Genomic DNA, 21,262 nt, shown 5'->3' with positions numbered 1-21,262 from the left:
TGAGCTATGTCGCCTGGGCTCGAATCTTGACCTGGCTGTAAACTGTCAACGTGGTGCTTCGCATGCAGGGTGAGGCATCTATGTGTATTAAGCCGGTCGACCTGTCTGCCAGCACTGATTATCGGCAGACAATTGAAGATCCCACCTTGTCCTTCGCTAAGAGTGGGCGAGTTATATCAGCACCACCCTTAACAATTCACAGATTGAAATCGCCACTTCAAGTCGACTGTCCTGTGACAAAATGGCCATCTGTCCAGAACTGGTAAACGCTTCGAGGCTGCAACCATAATTTTCCACTTCCCCAAATTATTAGCAAATGGTCAAATGGAGAAGTCCGAGCAAACAAACCACTTCTTTCTTCATCATTTGGTATTTCGATGTGACCTGCTTTGTTTAACTATTTGCAAAGTGCATTTAATTAACTTTCCACTTTGCCTGTGCAAGCAAAACATGGTGTAGGTGTTTGTGAGAGTTTGATCATGCGGAGAAAGATGAAGCTCAATCCAGGACACATGGCATCATGTAATATGCATTGGTCATCATATTCTACCACTCTGTCATGAAAGGGGAAGGAAGACAATTACACTGTCATTTTTGGGAAGTGAGTTTTCTATGCTTCTCAAACCATGTATATACTATATATATATGTATGTATGTATGTTCACACACAGCATATGTTTCTCTTATTATTCACAGGTTCCACTCCATCACTCTCACTCTCATCCATGTCTCTGTCGCTCCATTTAAACCATTCACTCCGACGTTTCCCCACTATGTGGACGGTTTTTCTCTTCGCAGCTCTAATTACAGGTAACCATGAACTTGTTGCGTGATTTACTTATTTAATGTTCACACTTTTGAGTATTGTGTATTTAACAAGTTAAAGAATGTAGGTTTTCTTGAAATATATATTAACAATATGAAAATGGTTCATAAATGTATATTAATTACGTACATCAGTCCTTAATTGATTACATTACAAAACAGGAACAATTATAAAAATGTATTTGATAACGAAGTTCATTTGAGAGGAACAAACATAAAATAGTTTGTTCGAGTACGTTCACGATGCATACAGCTATGGAGGTATTCGCATTCATATTGTTGGGTTCGGGTTGGAGTACACCATTATCTGTCCTGCAGGAAGGTGCAGGGGTTGTGCACTTTCCTTTGCGCCGTCTCGTCTGCGTTCGGTTTCCGAGTCGACTTGAAACTGTGATTGGTGTCTCGCACGCAGGGGATGCTGCATCATGGAGTATGCTCTCTGGGGGATGTTCATCTGGGAGTGCTATCTGTTAGCATTGATATTGCCCGTGCATAGTAGTTGTATAATAGTAGTAGTATAATACTAATAGTATAATAGTTGTAGTATAATAGTAGTAGTATAATAGTAGTAGTAATAATATCAGTAATAGTAGTAGTAGTAGTAATAGTGGTAGTTATAGTAGTAGTAGTAGTAGTAGTAGTAGTAGTATTAGTAGTAATAGTAATAGCAGTAGTAATAATAATAGTAGTAGTAATAGCAGTAATAGTAGTAGTAGTAGTAGTAGTAATAGCAGTAGTAGTAGTAGTAGTAGTTATAGTGGTAGTAGTAAAATCAGTAATAGTAGTAGTAGTAGTAGTGGTAATAGCAGAAGTAGTAGTAGCAGTAGTAATACCAGTAATAGTAGCAGTAGTAGTAATAGTAATAGCAGTAGTAATAATAATAGTAGTAGTAATAGTAGTAGTAGTAGTAGTAGTAGTAGTAGTAGTAGTAGTAGTAGTAGTAGTAGTAATAGTAGTAGTAGTAGTAGTAGTAGTAATAGTAGTAGTGGTAGTTATAGTAGTAGTGGTAGTAGTGGTAGTAGTGGTAGTAGTAGTAGTAGTAGTAGTAGTAGTAGTAGTAGTAGTAGTAGTAATAGCAGTAGTAATAATAATAGTAGTGGTAGCTGTAGTAGTAGTAGTAGTTGTAGTAGTAGTAGTAGTAGAAATAGCAGTAGTAGCAGCAGTAGTAGTAGTAGTAGTAGTTGTAATAGCAGTGGTAGTTGTAGTAGTAGTAGTAGTAGTAGTAGTAGTAGTAGTAGTAGTAGAAGAAATAGCAGTAGTAGCAGCAGTAGTAGTAGTAGTGGTAGTTGTAGTAGTAGTAGTCATAGTAGTAGTAGTAGTAGTAGTAGTAGTAGTAGTGCTTTTGCTGGAAAGGCTATAGAGATTTGCGTTCAGAGCTCATGCAAGCTCAGGCAAACATATGTTCCCAGTTTAATGTCGCTCAATTCCTCATCTCTGCAAGTCCATGGTTTGAACTACAGTAGACAAGGTAGAGCATTTTGAAGAGAAAGCACTACCAAGACAGATAAGGGGAAGGTAAAAGAACGCCAAAGAACACCAAAACAAGAACGCCAAAGAACACATTTATACAAATAAGAGCAAAGTATATTGTGGGGAGACCGTACAAAGTGCATCATTTATAGTCCAGGTTTCCTTAAACTTTTGAACAGTGTTACTATATTCTGCCTCCTTGTACTCCGAAATAATGCGTGAGCGTATTAAGCCCTTCAGACCTACAGAACTGTGTTCCACCACATTTCTCTCAATTTTTGCCTTCCTGGTTTTATATATTGCCATTTTCCCACAGGCTAAAATAAAGTTAACAAGGAGATCTCGTGACTTGCTTAGTTTCTTTACCGGGTGCCCGATGATAAAAAGTGTTGGAGAGAAGTGAAGCCAGAAGCGCAAGAGAAGATTTTTCATCAGTAAGAACACTGGTTCAAGACGGTGGCATTGAAGGTATATGTGAAATATAGTTTCCCTTTCACCACAAAAGCAGCATTCCTCTGGGAAGTTAGTGAAATGCCGCATCATAGATCCAGAGCTCAGTGCACCATGTAGCAACCTCCAACTTAAGTCTGCCATCATTCTTGGCGTTGGGTAGAGATAGAGTGAATCCCAACGTGGATGAACAGTCGAAGGAAGTGGAAGAATCTCACGCCAGGGAGTATCCAGTCGGGTTGCAAGAGCTATATAATGGAGCGAGTGGATCACTAGCAGGTATATATTTTTCCTTGATAGCCCACAGAACGACATTTCCACTGTGCCAGGGGTTTTACTCATATTGTTTGCAGGTATTGGCTGAGAGAGCTCGCAACATCGTGGTCGGATTTTTAAATCCATGGAGTTACCGATGGACATCTGTCCAGATCCATCACCCTCTTTGGGATTCTCTAGATATTCCAGACAATCGGGAGGCAAGGAGCTTTTGACCTCTTCAAGTATCCTCAGGCCCATTTTCGCTGCGAGTTCCTTGGGTAAAATAAGCCTTCTCTTACCATCGTTCAGAAGGTCTCCCACTGTGGATATGCTACCAGCTAAGAGGCTCCTTCTTACTGAAAAGGAAGCCAGAGTTGGGCCCTGTAGAAGAGGGTTGAAAATGAGCAGTTCTTCCAACAGGTCCTTGCCTGGATAAGGAACTGTTCTTTGTATGTCGACTACATTCCAAGCCTTCAGCATTCTTGATAAAAAAGAGGCAATGTAGCACTAGACAGGCTCCGAGATGTAATGATGAAAAGATTCCTTTTGTACCCAAGATTGAGCACTTTGCTGAAGAAGTATGATGCCAGTGAGCACCATTGCGGTGCAGGGTTCACATGTAGGTAACGTTGTATGGTCTTCAGCCTGGATGCGTGGTAGTGGCTTCGAAGGCAGGGAAAAGACTGTCCACCTTCTGAAAAAGGCAAGCTCAGAATGCCCAGGGAAACCCAGTGTTTACCATTCCAAAAGTAGTCCAGTAGCTTCCTCTGCATCTTAACCAGAAACTCCTCTGGAGTGCTTATGCAAGAGAGCCTGAATACTAACTTCTGAATTATAAACTGTTTAATAAGGAGTGTTTTTCCCCTCAGAGACAGGACTTTTAGTAGTCCACTCCAGTCTCTCAACTTTGCTTCGATCTTGTCCCCTAAAGTGTTCCAGTTAATGAGTGGTGAGGACCCATGGGAAGTGGACAAGTGCACCCCCAAATATTTGAGCTCATTGCGACTCCAGTCCGTTCCGTGGTCCCATCCTCTGCGGGTTCTGATTTCCTCTTCTGTGCTCTCTTTGCCTTCCCTGCTCCCACTGCCTGCCATTGATTTATGGCAGCGGAAGAGATGGGATGAGAAGCTGGTATAGAACTTTAAGGGGCCACTGCCCTCGAGCACAAAGGAGCAGCCGCCTCTCTTAGGATACCTTCAGTGACGCTGGGATCCTCTTGAGGCTGATCTGGACGTTGAGGAGCTGCAACCTCTTTAATGATAGCGGGGCAGTCTGCTCTCCTGTGATCCTTCGCTTTGCATACAAAACAACGGGGTTCGTTTGTCATATAAAACACCCTGTAATTCTTTCCGTCAAAAGGAATAACAAACGACCCCTCACATTCAGCATCCTTTCCCAATTCAATGGAGACTTGTCTTTTAAAAGACCAGACATGTTGTAGGGAGGGCTCATGACAGCCCAAAGACACAGGCTTGATGGGTGATCTCAATACTCCCAGTCGTTCCAGGAAAGGCACCACGACATTGTCAGGCACGTAAGGGGGTATATTAGATATAATTATCCTTGTACCAAGACTTGAGAGTGGCTCGACTTGTACAAAGAGTCCTCCCACACTAATCCCTTTCTCAATGGCTTTGTTTGCTGCAGCCTCTGAGTTAAGAAAGAACACAGCTTGTCCATACATTTTCGAGGCTGCAACTATCGTTGCTGGATCAACCACACTAGCGAGTGCTTTTACATAGGCCTCTATTTGGGTGATTTGTCCCAACTCGCATTTCACCCCGTGCTTCCTTGTTAACGCCGTAAACGGGTGGGCAGGGCGGTTCCCACCTGCACCAGAGGTAGTAGCGGCCATTTTTGTCCATGTACCATCCAGAGGCATGATTGCTGTTAACGGTATATTTCCCGTCAAATGAAAATGAAAAAAAATATCAATTAGCTCGTTCGCGAGCTTCTGCTTATTTCAGCACGACCATACCGGTATGCTAAGGATTAACTCAAAAGGATAATCAAACGCGAGTTGAGCAAATAACTTATCGGCTTAATCGCCAAAACGATGCAAATTTAGCACAGAAAGTCGAGGGTCATGAAGCAAAAACAAGGAAGTCAAACAGTTTTGTGATACGCCACAAATCGGGCGCGGCAAAACTAGTCCCACACGGGTGCGGCCGCATGCCGCGGCTAGGCCCAAACACAAAAGGACTAATAACTCAAACGGGACGTCAAAGTAAAATAACAAAATGAACCAACTCGGTTCAAATAACCCAAATAAACCAAAAATACAAACGAAAACGGAAGAGGATGAGGAGGAAGTGTCGAAAATAGCACGGCTCGAGGAGCAGCAAAATGGCGTGGCGTGGCGTGGCGTAGTAGTAATAGTTGTAGTAGTAGTACTAATAGTAGTTGTTGTAGTAGTAATGGTAGTAATAGTTGTAGTGATAATAGTGGTAGTAGTAGTAGTAGTAATAGTTGTAGTATTAATCGATGTAGTGGTAGTAGTTATTGTAGTAGTAGTATTTTTATCACTCTTCAAGCTTCAATTTTGCAGACAAAATAGTAGGTTAAGCTTACATTGTTAATGAATGATATATAATATAACAATGTAAGAATGCAAAAATGGATCAATAGATCAACTTCCGGTCAAATATGGAGAGTTTGTACAATTTGTACACGTTATACACTATCTTACTATAATTCACCAAATGTCCGTCTGTCCGTCCATTCGCAGGTACCGCAAAAATGGCTGAACCGATTGCAACGATATTTTGGGTGGGTAATCCTGGGACCCCCTGGAGTAAAATAGGTGATATTGTTTTTCCAGTTTTTCCAATTTTCCAAACACGATGGAATAATATTTACCGATATGAACAGTGATGTGGCTTTTATTGAAATTCTACAAATACTGTTTAGATTTTGATGAGAATTACGAACCTGCAGCGAATCGGGAAGTGGACAGATTACGCAATGCATGGGTTTGAAAATATCCCAACACAACCGTCATTTAATCGTAATGTTTAATCGTTAAACGTTAATCGTTTCGATTTTTCATTTTCAAAATCGATTTTTCAAAATCCAATCTTACCCCTCCCCTCCAAATCTTCCCCATCACCCCTTCTGTAAAGTATCTCGACAAACTGCGATCAATTGTCGTACGCGTTTATTCACTCTGCCGATCAAGGCCCGATTCACAGCAGCGCCATCCGAGGTCTGGCGTAGGGATGCAACCCGGTCCCGGTGTAGGGATACAACGGTGAATATTTGCACTGCATACATGACATCCTCCCCTTTAAGTCCAAAATTACCAAGAGCAATACGTGCTAGATTTCCAGAATTGACATTTCAAAAGCAACATTTCCAAAACATGTGAAAATATGTGTGCAAACGGTTATGAGAATAATGAAAATACGTGAAAATAGAACATGTGTCAACGTGAAAAAAAACATCTTCAAAGATTCAACCGGTCGGGTGCTTTTCTCTCACGCATTGAGCGTCGCGGTGTACCAGTGGATACAGAGTCCGAGGTGATTCCTTTGGGTCGCGGTGTACCAGTGGATACAGAGTCCGAGGTGATTCCTTTGGTCTCCACGAAGGGTGTAGCGTTTGCAGAGGTTTTCGGGGCATCCGAGCCGGCTGGAGCGGCCACGACGATCTCCGGCAGTGGCGGGTCGAACTGTTGTCCTGACTGTGACGATGCTACAGGCTCCATCGACTCACAGTGACGGTAGGTTATGTGGTCCTGATGTCGACGAATTTCGCGGCCGTCCTGCAGGCGAATCACACAGGACAGTGGACCTGGCTTCTCGATGATGTCCCCCGGTAGCCACGTCGCACCTGCACCAAAATTTCGGGCAAACACTGGATCTCCAATGTTGATACATCGACTGTTGGACGTCTTATCGTGCACCAACTTTTGATTAAGCTGGCTCTGATAAACATTTGATGATATGTCTGGTTTGAGATTGTCAAGTGTCGATCTCAAGTGTCGTTTCATCAATAACTCAGACGGAGCTGCACCGGTTGTTGATTGTGGCGTGATACGGTATTTGAACAGGAGACGAGACAGCTTTGTTTCCAGGGTTCCCTCCTGAAGTTTCTGCAATCCGGATTTGATGATTCCTGCGGATCGTTCGGCCAAGCCATTTGAAGCCTGGTGATGTGGACTGACAAACTTATGTTTGATGCCGTTCCGACGTGTGAACTTGGCAAACTCGGTACTGGAAAAACACAAACCGTTATCACTCACGATCATCCTGGGCAGACCATGAGTGGCGAAACAGCGTCTGAGTCTTTCGATGACAATGGCTGACGTAGTACCACGCGTCACATAGGCATCAATCCATTTTGTGTGCGCGTCCGTGATGATTAGAATCATGCTGCCGTTAATAGGCCCGGCATAATGGAGATGTAGGCGATGCCACGGTTCGCTGGGCCATTCCCAGGGATGCAGTGGCGCTTTCGCAGGTGTATTCCGGGTGCTCTGGCAGGGGTAACAATGTCGAACATGATGTTCGATATCAGCATCAAGATTCGGCCACCACACATAGTTTCTGGCGAGTGACTTCATCTTCACAATCCCGGGGTGACAGTCATGGATTTCATCCATGACCCTGGAACGCAGATTTTTCGGGATCACGACACGACATCCCCAGAGTAGGCAACCATTTTCCACGCTGAGTTCGTTTTTACGTGCTTTAGAAGCCGCAAAATCTGGGTCACCCTCAGGTAGCAAATGACATCCAAGCTGTACAGCCTGGACAGTTCTGGACAGAACGGGGTCTCGTCGAGTATGAGTGCGGATCTGGCCGGAATCGACAGCACAATCTTCCAGATGATCCATCAGTGCGATAATGGATCCTGGTGTAGGCGAATCATCAATGGATTCTGGAAGGGGTAACCGACTCATGGCATCTGCATTTGTGATAGACGAACCGGGCTTACAACATATGGTGTAGTCATAAGCAGCGAGAAACAGGGACCAGCGGATGATCCTGGGCGGTAGTGTGTCAGATGTCGCCTTAGTTGGACCAAACAGACTGATCAGCGGCTTGTGATCAGTGCGAATCGTGAAATGATGTCCAAGAAGGTACTGGTGAAATTTGCCGACGCCGAAAACGATTCCCAATCCTTCCTTGTCAAGTTGGGAATAGTTTTTCTCTGCCGGGGACAACGTTCTGGATGCAAATGCAACCGGTCTTTCCATACCATCAGGCATCACGTGTGATAATACACTCCCCACTCCATACCGACAGGCATCGCATGTCAGCACAAGATCCTTCTCTGGATCAAAATGAACGAGAACATTGGACGATTTGAGCAGATCCTTAGAGATCTGGAATGCTGATTGTTCAGTAAACCCCCAGCTCCAGGAGACTCCTTTCCTCAAAAGCCGATAAAGGGGGCCCAAAACGTCGGTCACATTCGGGATGTAACGACCATAGAACTGAAGCAAACCGAGGTATGACTTCAATTCGGTCACATCTCGTGGAGCAGGAGCATCCTTGATAGCTCGGACTTTCTTATCTGTCGGGTGTAGACCCTCGGCATCAATCGTATGACACAGGTACGTGACTGATGGCACCATAAACCTGCACTTGTCTCGACGCAAACGTAGGCCGGAATCCGAAATCTTCTTCAGAACTCTCTCCAGGTTCTGTAGATGATCCGCGTCCGTACGACCAGTAACCAGAATATCATCCTGGTAACAAACGACGTTGCGTTCGGCGGCAAACAAACTGTCCATGACACGCTGATAAATTCCAGGTGCAGATTTCACTCCAAAACTAAGTCGGTGGTACCTGTACAACCCACGATGCGTGTTGATGGTAAGATACTGTTTCAAATTCTCGTCCAAGCAGAGCTGTAGATAGGCGGATTTGAGATCGAGTTTCGTAAAAGTCTTGCCTCCCGTGAGACGAGCATAGAGGTCTTCGATCCTCGGGATTGGATATTTATCCAATGAAGAACACCTGTTCATGGTCATTTTATAATCTCCACATATGCGGATGGACTGGTCCGATTTTATGACCGGAACGATGGGCGCCGCCCATTCGGCATACTGGATTTGCTCGATGATCCCCAGATTTTCAGGATGATCCAGTTCCTTGTCAATCCGCTCACACAAGGCGAAAGGGACTGGGCGAGCCCTGCAAAATATAGGATTGGCATCCCGGTCAACCCTGAGTTTAGCCGTATGTCCTTTCAAGGTTCCAAGCTCATCCTTGAAGACATCCGGGTACGTATCCAGCACATTTTTGAGTGTGTATGCTGCGATAGGAGAAACGTTGGCTGCCCGGAGTTGATGAATGCTTTCCCACTTCAGTCGAATTATGCTCAACCAGTTCCTGCCGAGTAAGGAAGGGCCCTTTCCAGGAATGACGATCAGGGGTAGGTGAAACTCACGGTTATCGTAGCCCACCGTGACGTCACATGTACCGCAGGGAACAATCTTCTCACCTGTATAGGTGGAGAGTCCATAGGTAGTAGGTTTCAGATGGGGTCGGTCAGCATCACTCCACAGGTTTGTGAAAACAGCATGGCTGATGAGCGAGACGGCCGCACCAGTGTCGACCTCCATTTGCAATGGTCGATTGTTGACGACAACATTGGCAAGAAGAGGGTCCCGCCTATGGTGAGAATCAATATGAAGCAGGTCATACGATTCTGAGTTGTCGGAAACAGAGCTCACCTGGTCAAGCTCGGGTTCCTCCGAACCGATAAACTGATGAATCTTGTCAGCAGCTTTTCCTTTTCCCGACTTGCGAGTGATGCAAGCTGGAGCAATATGGCCAGTTTTCGAACAGAAATGGCAGGTGGCATCTTTGAACCGACACGTCTCCGGAGGGTGCTTTCCGTTGCACCGAAAACAGTTGTTGTGGGTTTGAGACTGCACTGGCTTCTGACGAGGAGCCTTGTTCCAACGTTTTGGCTGAACATGATCCAACCGATTCACAGCAGAGCTGGTACCAGACGAGCGAGTGGCACCGATGCTTGTAGCGTTGCGTTCAGCACTTTCCATGGAAATGGCGGTGACTCTGGCATTTTGGAACGTCAGTCTTCTCTCAGCAAGCAGGCGTCTACGAGTGCGGTCATCGGACATGCCAACCACCAGCAAATCACGAAGCATATCATCGATCGTGTCCCCAAACTCACACAGATGTGACAGTTTTTTGAGGTGTGCAATGAAGTCTGCGATCGACTGACCTTGCTGCTGTCTGCACATGTAAAAATTAAACCGACACAGGATGACTGAAGGAGATGGGTTGCAATGTTCCTTCAAAGCAGCCTTGAGCTCCGCATACGTGAGCTCCTGGATTTTCCGAGGCCGAATGAGGTTTTTAACGAGTGTGAACGTCGCACCTCCGCAAACGGACAGGAAGACGGCCTTCATCCAGCCTTCGGTCGCGATGCCGTTCGCCTCGAAGTAGAAAGACAACTGCTCAGAATACGTGTCAAAATCCCCCTCATGAGGGTCGAATTCATCGATATGGCCGAAAGAAGTCATGGTCTAGATGTTTATCCTCGTCGCCATGTAAAGTATCTCGACAAACTGCGATCAATTGTCGTACGCGTTTATTCACTCTGCCGATCAAGGCCCGATTCACAGCAGCGCCATCCGAGGTCTGGCGTAGGGATGCAACCCGGTCCCGGTGTAGGGATACAACGGTGAATATTTGCACTGCATACATGACACCGTCCCTCCAAAACTTCCCCATCACCCCTTCCCTCAAAAACTTCCCCATCACCCCTCCCCTTCAAAACTTCCCCATCACCCCTCCCCTCCAAATCCACCCCCTTGCCCCTCCCCTCCAAATCTTCCCCATCACCCATCTCTTTCAAATACTCCCCCTTGCCCCTCCCCTCCAAATCTTCCCCATCACCCATCCCTTTCAAATCTTCCCCCTTGCCCCTCCCCTCCAAATCTTCCCCATCACCCCTTCCCTCCAAAACTTCCCCATCACCCCTCCCCTCCAAAACTTCCCCATCACCCCTCCCCTCTAAATCGACCCCCTTGCCCCTCCCCTCCAAATCATCCCCATCACCCATCTCGTTCAAATCTTCCCCCTTGCCCCTCCCCTCCAAATCTTCCCCATCACCCATCCCTTTCAGATCTCCCCCCTTGCCCCTTCCCTCCTAAACTCCCCCCACACCCCTCCCCTCCAAGACTCTCCCTCACTCCTCCCCTCCTAGACTCCCATTTCACCCCTCCTCCTCAAAGCGTCCTCCCCGCTTCTTCCCCCTTCCAACTTTCACCTTCATCTCCCTCAACCTTCTGCCTCACTCTCCCCCCTCCTCAAATAACACCTCACTGCGCCTCACCCAATCACCATCAAACCTTTTGTCCGCCCCATTCTTCCCTTTCTCCAAGATATTCTGAAATTTCTGACACACCTTCAACAGCTCTCCCTACCTCTTCCTCCTCTTCCACATCTTACCCTACCGCTCCCCCCCCCCCCCCCCCCCGTTCTGTATCCGATGCTCCCCCTTCCTCTTCTTTAACAGTATGGACCTCAAACATCCGGGGCCTTCGCTCAAACTTGACTGATCTCTCCATACAGGTTGCTTCTGACAAACCAGACGGGATCTGCTTAAAACAAACTTACCTCCTTCATGATGTCTCTGATTCCTTGGTATCTCTCCCAGGTTACTCCCTCCTCCGGTATGATAGACCTGAGCCTCATCCTGGAGGGGGTTTGCTATCATTATAAAAAACTCTTTTCCTCACTTGCCCTGCACTGCCCTCTCTCCACCTCACCCCCAGGAATACCTTTGGCTACGGCTTCCCCTTTGCTCCCACCTTTTGTTCATATGTGTGTTGTACCGTCCACCAAACAGTGATGACTCCATCTACATCTCGCTGTCTGATAATATGGACCAACTTCTATCTACCCATCCCAACTCTCTCTTCCTCATATGTGGTGATTTCAATTGTCACCATGCCAGTTGGCTGGGTGTGGGTACCTCTCTCACCAGCCATGGCTCTTCAGCAAAGGACTTCTGTGACTCACTGGGACTGACACAATCTGTCAATTTCCCGACCCGGATCTCAGTCAACGGAGCATCTTCTCTTCTGGACTTGGTTATGACTAACTTCCCTCAAAATGTCTGCTGCTCTTCTTCTGCTCCAATCGGCTCATCTGATCATGTGCTTGTTAAAGTGGACATCTCTCTGACCATTCTCAGAGAGCCTCCTCAGCGTCGACGAGTCTGGCATTTCACTCAGAACAACTGGCACGGTCTTCAAGCAGCCATCAATCATCTGGACTGGTCTCCCATCTCTACCGCCTCTGACATCAACTCATCCTGGGAATTCTTCCAAAGTAAATTGCTCTCTCTCATGTACAGATTTATCCCATCTCGTCTTCAGTTGTCATACCCTTCCTCCCGTCCATGGTACACGGAATCTTGTGGTGAGGCTATTGCCCAGAAACAACTTGCTTTCGTCTCCTGGAAAGCAAATCCGACGGAAGGAAATCTCGTTTCCTTTCACAAAGCCCGAAACAAGTGTGTGTCCACCCTCAGGAGAGCCAGGAAACAATATCTCTCCGTTCTCAGGACAGAACTCTCTTATCTGTCTCCCTCTTCCAAATCCTGGTGGCGTCTGGTCAAATCGGTTTCTGGTGTTTGTTCCCTCTCCATCCCCTCCCTCACCTCAAACGGCCACACGGCTGACTCCGCACGTGAAAAAGCTGAATGCCTCAACTCTGTCTTTGCCTCTAAATCTTGTGTCCCAAACCCATCTCTCTCTGTACCCACCGTACCCAGTCGTACCCAGCTGCTCCTGGACTCTGTGCCCTTTCCTCCTGACAAGGTGGAAAAGTTTCTGTCAACCAACCCTCGACACTGATTCTGCAACTGGACCTGACGGCATCAGCCCACGGGTCCTAAAATCCTGTTCTTCCGCTCTTTCACTCCCTCTCTCTGTTCTCTTCACCCTCTCTTTTGCTCAAGGTCATCTGCCATCTGCTTGGAAATCTGCCAACATCACCGCTTTGCACAAAAAGGTGCAAAAACAGATCCCAGCAACTACAGACCAATCAGCCTTCTCCCAATTATCAGCAAAGTCATGGAATCCATCATTGCTTCGGATATGAAATCTTTCCTCTTCTCCAATGGCTTGATCTCTGATCATGAATTTGGTTTCAGACCTGGTCACTCTACACTGGACATGCTGCTTCTGCTTTCTCAACAATGGATGGAGGTCCTCAATGCCAAACAGGAAATTAGAGCGGTCTCCCTTGACATATCACGTGCCTTCGATACGGTCTGGCACCCCGCTCTGCTCACCAAACTCTCCTCTTTTGGTATCCATGGAAATCTCCACGCATGGCTGGCAGACTTCCTCTCTAGTCGTAGTCAACGTGTGGCCCTGAATGGGTTTCTCTCATCTCCTCTTCCTGTTCAGGCTGGAGTTCCCCAAGGCAGTATTCTGGGCCCTGTGCTTTTTCTGGTCTTCATCAATGATCTCTCTGACTCTCTTGAAAATCCTCTCTATCTCTTTGCTGATGACTCTACTCTGTCGCTCCATTCTTCATCCCTCAGATCGGCAGTCTGCAGCCTCCTCACTCTCTGCAGACCTGGACAAAATCACAGACTGGGCAAACAAGTGGAACATGTCTTTCAATCCTGACAAATCTCACACTCTTACGATGTCTCTCCGAAAAGACCGACAGGACAACCCTCCCATCCACTTTCTGAATAATCCTCTCCAAGAAGTTCTGTCACTCAAGCTTTTGGGTCTCACTATCTGCCATGATCTTTCCTGGGAAAACCACATTTCAAATCTGGCCTCCAAAGCCAGTCGCCGACTGGGCATCCTCCATTGTGCGAAGTCAATCCTTGGCACACCTGAGCTCCTCACCACATAAAAGGCTTTCATCCGCAGCTCAATGGAATACTGCTCTCCCCTCTGGGCTGGTGCTCCTGCCTCACACCGAGCTCGTCTTCACGCTGTTGAAACCAAAGCATTCAGAATCATTGGAATCTCCCGTGATGAAGCTAACTCCAAGGGCCTCTCACTCACTCACTGCAGGCAGGTTTGTGGTCTTTCCGTCTTCTACCGACTCCTCTCTGGCCTCGCCCCCCCCAGCTCTCTCTGGGCTCTGTCCCGCAAATATTCCTACAGGTCGCACAAGATCTGCATGCAACCCTCTTATGGTTAAACTGCCAAAATCAAGACTCTCTGCTCACCTTCACTCCTTCATTCCTCTTTTCTCCCGCCTCTGGAACAAACTCCCTCACTCTCTTCAATCCCACTCCACCCTCCAGGTCTTTAATACAGCTGTTCACCACCATCTCTTATCTTTCCCCATCCAAAACCTTGATCTTTTCTATCCCCGCTAATTTCACCCCAATTCCACTTTTTTGAAATACCAACTTCTGTCCTGGAAGTCCTTGGTGTCCTTGTGTTTTATACTTTTCCCACCCCCGCCCCCCTTCCCACGCCTCCTCCCCCCAAGCCCTCTCCCTCCCACACATCTCCCTGCTCTGAAATGTTGTGTGCTCTCAAGTGTTTGTGTGCTTCCCCTTCTCTCCCCATCTTGTCTTCCGCTCTCTCTTTTTATATATTTTGTTTGTCTGGCTGACTTGTTTGTGAAGTACATGTCAGCTCTTTCACGAGCCTCGATTCAGTATACAAAAAAAAACCTAAAAAAAAACCGTGTTAATCATTTTGTTAAAGTATCAATTGATGATTCGAATTGAGTGAATACAATTACGATTTTGAATTCGTAATTGTGTTCACCCAACCGTACGGAACTTCATATCAGGATTTAAATATTTGTTTATGTCACGAATGTTGTTAAAGGGTTTATTTTTTATATTAATGTTATTTAATTTGTGATTGGAGTTATGCTGTTTGGAATGAAAAAAGAGATATCGAGTTCAAGTGAATGACGAAATGCCGTGACGTTTTCTACTTTCTAAATGTGAATTCGCGGATCACCATATGCAGATTCGCCATTGACTGTGTTGGAACAAACATACCTGTTTGTTTGCGAACGGGTACGTTTTTCATGGAAGTCCTTCACGAACTTGCTGTCCATGTCTGACGTGCGACTGAAGGTGCTACAGGAATGTGGAATTTATTGGTTTCATGCTTTAGCATTCGCTGTTTCTGCATTGTCTGTTTGCTTCTGGCCTCCCACCCGTGCGTAGCATGGGTACCTCACTAGTATCTGTAATTTCACATTCACCTGCTCATTATTCTTCAATTAAACAGAACTGTGATTTTTTTTCCTTTACATTTACGATTCCTAATTTGTCTGAGATGCCAGTTTAATTTACATGTTTATCATTTCGATGTTTTGAAATGTTGGTAATTAATACGAGGATCATCCACTCCCTACAGGAGCAGCTTGGAAAGAGGGTCATGTTATTATTATCATGATTGCCAAGTACTAGTCCAAAAGCCCGTCAAAAATGACGGGTTGGAACAGTTTATTCGACGACAGTCTGAAGCCTCAGCCTTACGAATTTTTGGGTCCTCTGGGTGTTTTGGATCATTTGGGTCTTCTGGGTCTTTTGGCTCCTCGAAGTTATTGGAGTTCTCAGGGTCGTTTTTGTTTTTTTGGGGTCCTTATCAGTTGCATTACACATTGTTACCCCAACACATGAAGCGAAAAGCAGGTGATAAGGTTTTGGCTAATTTTTTCTGTCTATCTGTCTGCCTGTCTGCAGACATCAGTCACTGATCAAGGAACTACTTGATTTCAAGTAGTTCCTTGATCAGTGATTACAGATATTACAGATACTAGGTCCCAACCCGAGAGTCCACAAATCACAATCGAATATCTGTGGAAGATCATGCTCACACCATCACATTCCACAGATGCTACAATGGTTGTCCGGTGGGCTATATCCATTCCTGTCCATGTTTTTGGACCGGCGTTCATAGACCAGCACAGCATGGCAGGTCCCCACATTCTGGCTGTCCCAGTGTCTCAGGAGGAGGCTGTCAGGCCGCATGCCCGGGCGGTCACAACATCAGGCCCTTGTTTCCTGTCCGTGGTGCTGCCACCATAGCGTGGCCTACAACACCTCCCCCTAGTGGTCCTCATGATGCACCATACCAGATACTTGTAAGAAACCACCTCGGACCCCTGGAGGTCTTAACCCCCACCAGGGTCTGGTGACCCTGCTGGCCCGAGACACCCGCTCGGGCGGCGCCCCGACAGACAAGGGACGCCACACTCCACCAGACTCCCTGTGGGGCCCAGGTCGTACCATGCCACCCATGGCAGGACCCCACATCCAAATCTCGCCAGCACAGCCCCCCAGCTGGCTGGCATAATCCAATTTTCAAATGGGGAAATTTCCCACGAGACCGACCCCAATGACCTCTCCTGGTCCGAATTCCGTAGCCTGGGGACCAATTCCCTCCAAGGCTGTGCCAAATGAAACTCCCATTTAAATTTAATTTAAAATTTACTTTTGAAAATTTTGGCCACGTGTGCCCAACCACCCTTCTTCGGGTTCTTCTGCCCCTCCCTGCAGCTGCTCCAAATTCTTTAAGGGGACCAGTTTAGTACATGGTATACATATACAATACATAGATAATTTATACAATTAGTACATGGTACACATATACATGGAGAATTATACAATTAGTACATGGTACACATCTACATAGATAATTTATACAATTAGTACATACATGATTCACATATACATAGAGAGTTTATACAATTAGTACATGATACACATCTACATAGAGAATTTATACAATTAGTACTTGGTACACATATACATAAATAATTTATACAATTAGTACATGATGCACATATACATAAATAATTCATACAATTCGTATGCAATACACATATACATAGAGTATTTGTACACGGTACACATCAACATAGACAATTTGTACATGGTACATATCTACATAGGGAATTTATATAATTTGTACATGGTACACATACATCTACGTAGGGAATTTCTACAATTAGTACATGATACACATATACATAAATAATTTATAGAATTTATACACAGTGCACAGTCATTTCCCGATGTGTACCCCGGTTTAGAATAGGTACACTGTATCCCTGCACATTGTAAGAGGCGACTAAGGGTTGGCGTCAGGAAGGGCATCCGGCCATAAAAACATTGCCTCAAAAAAACAGGGAACCATGATTGTCATGGGGCCCGCAAGGCCAACCCCCGCTCTAGCGGGGAAAATGGCCTTAAAACGATCATTCATTCATATTCACACATCTACAGAGATCATTTATACAATTTGTATGCAGTACACATCTACATGGAGTATTTGTACACGGTACATATCTACACAGATAATTTGTACACAGTACACATTTGCATAGACAGTTCGCCTCTGCCCCGCATTGGAGGGGTTAATTAGGGGTATGTGGGAGACATACAGACAGACAACTAACTTGTATATTGTGGTATGACGACACGATTACCCTCGAGGTACGCACACTCGCCTCCATCTTAGGTTGGAATCCCGACCCAGCTACAAACTGTCATTCTGATGTTTCACAGGCAGGCTGATTCATCAATGTGTGTGCCGTCCCTCACATGGACGTTAAACTGGGTGCCCCCTGTGCTCTCATTAGTTGGTGGATGTTAAATATCCCATGGTCTGCTTCATGAAGAGTAGGCGAGCCATCGCCAGCACGCTGAACAAATTACAGATTCCTGCTCTAACGTACAAGGGCACTGCATCAGCAGCACAGCTGTGCTCCTATCAATGATGCACGACTCCACAGGAGGGACGGAATCATTGCGAACGTGAAGACATTGGTAGATCCAGTCGATGTGGTTCCAGAAACTTTGGTAGTTACAGCATTTGATAAACACATTGATTTACAAATTAAATGTAACTGAATGATGTAAGTTGTGTGAAAAACAGAAATCATTGAAATGTGTTTATCCTTGTTTATCCGTTTCCTTCTACATTCTTGTTCTTCTCTCATTCTCAGGTAGTTTTGCTCAACATAAGGAAAAGGAATGTCAAACTTCACCAAAGTACACCTCGTGTGTTTTAGGAGAGGTTCTGGGTACAGTGGGTGGTGAAGCTACTTTACCCTGTAACTTCACTTTCCCAGAAACAAATACAGAGATTACTCGTATGGGATGGATAAAGCACCGTTTCCGCGGATCATCGTTCATAGACAAATGGAGGAATGGTACCGTCACAAACACCGGAACCATCAAACATCACAAACACCTGGATATTGTGGGTGATGTAAGTACAGGGAAAGTGAGTTTGAAGATGGGGAACCTGAACCTCGGGGACGATGGAACCTATTACTGCGCGTTTTGGTTCAATATCTTTGGGGCGAAGAATGATGTTTTCAGAAGTTTCCCAGGAACCAGACTCGTGGTTGGAGGTGAGATTTTATCAACAACCAGAGAGTTTTATAATTGTTTAAATGTACATTACTATCCATGATAATAAAACACAATGTGTGAGTGTGTGTGTATGTATGTATGTGTACATGTGTGTGTATATGAATGTGTGTTTTGAGGTTTACAATTTAAATAAAGTTGAATATGGGATGTTGTGAAATTAACATCATTTACAGAAATCCTTTAAATTATTTATATTTAAGTTTAGGAGCAACCGATACTGTACAATTAATTAAATGCATTTTTAAATAAGAATTGAAAAAGAGAAATAAGAATTGAAAATCATAAGAGATAGAATTGTGTGAAACAAAAATAAAGGAACAAGTTGTGTGTGTGTGTGTGTGTGTGTGTGTGTGTGTGTGTGTGTGTGTGTGTGTGTGTGTGTGTGTGTGTGTGTGTGTGTGTCTGTGAATAAAAGATAGAGATAGAATTGTGAAGAACAGAAATGAAAAAATAGCACCGCAAGGCGGGCGTAACCCCTCAGCCCATGCATGGTGGAAACCAATTTCAAGATGGCTGCCGTGGCGGCCATATTGAAAATCGCAGCGCGCCCATTTTCGAAAGGAACCTTCCTCTACTCAACCCCAACACACACTGCAAACATGGATTTAATCGGACAAGCCGTTCTGCTCGAAATTGACGGAAACCAAAAGTTGATGGACGCCCAGACGACGCCCGTGACGACAATACCCCTTAGCCCAATTTGGGCTGAGGGGTGAAAACGAGACGTGTGTGTGTGTATATGTGTACGTGTGTGTATGTGTGTATCGTTGAATGTTATCTCCATAATTTGAGTTTTAGAAGGTGTAATGGAGTTCTTCCAGGTCTCCAAGTATCCACCCCTGCTTCGGTGAAGGATTGCAATTCATGGGTTAAGTTGTGAAGTTTTGTTGTTCTCAGAGTTTTGTTCCAGGGGCTCTTTTCAGGATCATCACTGAGCCCCGTACAGCCTCCAACTGGAGTTCGTTTGTTGTAATGTTCCCAGGGATGGTTTTAAAAATATCTGTACGGTTCTTCTTCATCATTCCCGTTGCTCCAATTATCACTGGTACAGTTTTGGTGCTCTTCAGCTTCCAGGATCTTTTCATTTCACTCTTGAGGTCTTGGGATTTGGTCATTTTCTTCATTTCTGCATTATTTAGGCCAAATTTGCTGGGTATTGAAACCTCAATTAGCAATGCCTTATTACCCTACGCTCGCGAAGCGAAAAGCGGGGTTAAGCATTCCTTATGCGTACATGTGATTCTTTTTTCCTTATGATTCTTTTTCCCTCGCTGTTGAGCTGACCTCTTCTTAGCCATTTCAGTGATCCTTCTTTGTCTCTCTCCAATATGTCCAACTCTTTTTTAGATTTTCCTGCCCTATTGTCTTTCTCCCAGTTGTCACTTTATATCTGCTGGTATTTCATCTTGTATTTTGTTTTGTCTTTTTTTTCCAATCATTGCTGCTGTATTTGTTGCTGTTTCGGTTTAGTGTGTGACATCTTCTAATCGCACCTGTTTTTGGAAGTTCTTTGCAAGGTGAGTGAGAGATACCTATTCTGGCTCATGCTTGTACACAAACTGTATTCGTTAGTCTGTTGAGCTTTTCACGTACTCTGCTAATCGTACAGTCGTCACTCTGTGCACTTGATTGAGTTCCAGCAGGCCACCATCTCCTGCTTTCCTTGGCAGGTACATTATTGGGATGCACTGATTTTTTAGAACATTTTGTGGATGGTGAGGAGTTTCCTTGTTTTGACATCGAGATTTTGATATATGCTTGTGGTCAGTTTTCTATTCCTTCTACCATTAGAAAGAGGCTGCACAAATTTGATCTACATGGGAGGTGTGCCAGGAAGAAACCTTTGCTGTCCAGAAAGAACATCAGGGCAAGACTAAAGTTTGCAAATGAACACCTCGGCAAAGACCAGCACTTCTGGAACAATGTGCTCTGGACAGATGAGTCAAAGGTAGAGCTATTTAGCCACAGTACCAGAAGACATGTTTGGCAAAAACCAAAGACAGCATTTGACCACAAGAACCTGATACCAACTGTAAAGCATGATGGTGGAAATATTATGGTTTGGGGCAGCTTTGCTGCATGAGGGCCTGGGCAGCTCACCATCATATAATCCACGATGAATTCTTCATTTTTCCCGAGGGTGCTTGAGGATAATGTGAGGCCATCTGTCGGAAGGTTGAAGCTCAACCGAAGGTGGACCTTGCAACATGACAATGACCCTAAACATACCAGTAAATCCACCAAGGAATAGCTGAAAAGAAAGAAATGGAGGATTCTGGAATGGCCAAGTCAAAGCCCAGATCTAAATCCCATCGAGATGTTGTGGGGGGATTTGAAACGAGCTGTGCATGCAAGAAACCCCTCAAACATCGCACAGTTGAAAGAATTCTGCATGGAGGAGTGGGCAAAAATTTCTCCCAGTCGATGTCAGAGACTGGTAGACAGTTATAAGAAACGCCTACTTGAGGTTGTTTCTGCCAAAGGGGACAATACCACCTATTAGAGCCAAGGGTGTACTTACTCTTTCCACATGCGAAATTTGCATTTATGTTTATTTATATTATACAATGGACTACAAAATGTAAATGTTTCATGATATTTGTTATATTATATCACCTTTATCTATCAATATTGTTGAAATGAAGATCAAATAGCTGTCTGTTTAAATATGTTGAAAAAGTCAAAACTTTAAATGGGGTGTACTTACTTTTTCACGTGACTGTATATATGTATCGATACGTATACACGTAGGCCCACTTAGAGTATTAGTTATGTCATAGTATGTGTAAGAGTAGGCCATTTCCCTAGTAATATCTGTGTTGTGTAAAGAAATGAGCTTAGGTCCTTTCATTTTGCGGCCACCCTCCAATTCCATCGATGGGCA

General features: G+C 45.1%; 1 protein-coding gene across 2 annotated transcripts in view; it reads left to right on the top strand.

Moving 5' to 3' along the window:
• Nucleotides 1-410: 410 nt before the first annotated feature.
• Nucleotides 411-21,262, top strand: part of LOC144891283 (V-set and immunoglobulin domain-containing protein 1-like) — a 39,576-nt gene continuing 18,724 nt past the window's right edge. The window contains exons 1-3 of one of the 2 annotated variants that reach the window (XM_078773850.1): nt 411-601; nt 697-810; nt 17,946-18,356. In XM_078773850.1, the coding sequence (XP_078629976.1) occupies nt 726-810; nt 17,946-18,356 (496 nt within the window). In that variant the 5' untranslated portion in view covers nt 411-601; nt 697-725. Of the gene's footprint in view, nt 602-642; nt 811-17,945; nt 18,357-21,262 lie in introns of those variants that run through there. The other variant, XM_078773849.1, reaches the window with a different exon arrangement.

Source organism: Myxine glutinosa, chromosome 3 (genome assembly GCF_964187855.1).
Source record: "Myxine glutinosa chromosome 3, kmMyxGlut1.1, whole genome shotgun sequence".
In the NCBI taxonomy this organism is placed as follows: domain Eukaryota; kingdom Metazoa; phylum Chordata; class Myxini; order Myxiniformes; family Myxinidae; genus Myxine; species Myxine glutinosa.
The sequence above is the reverse complement of the archived record's forward strand: the minus strand, read 5'-3'. Positions and strand labels throughout refer to the sequence as shown.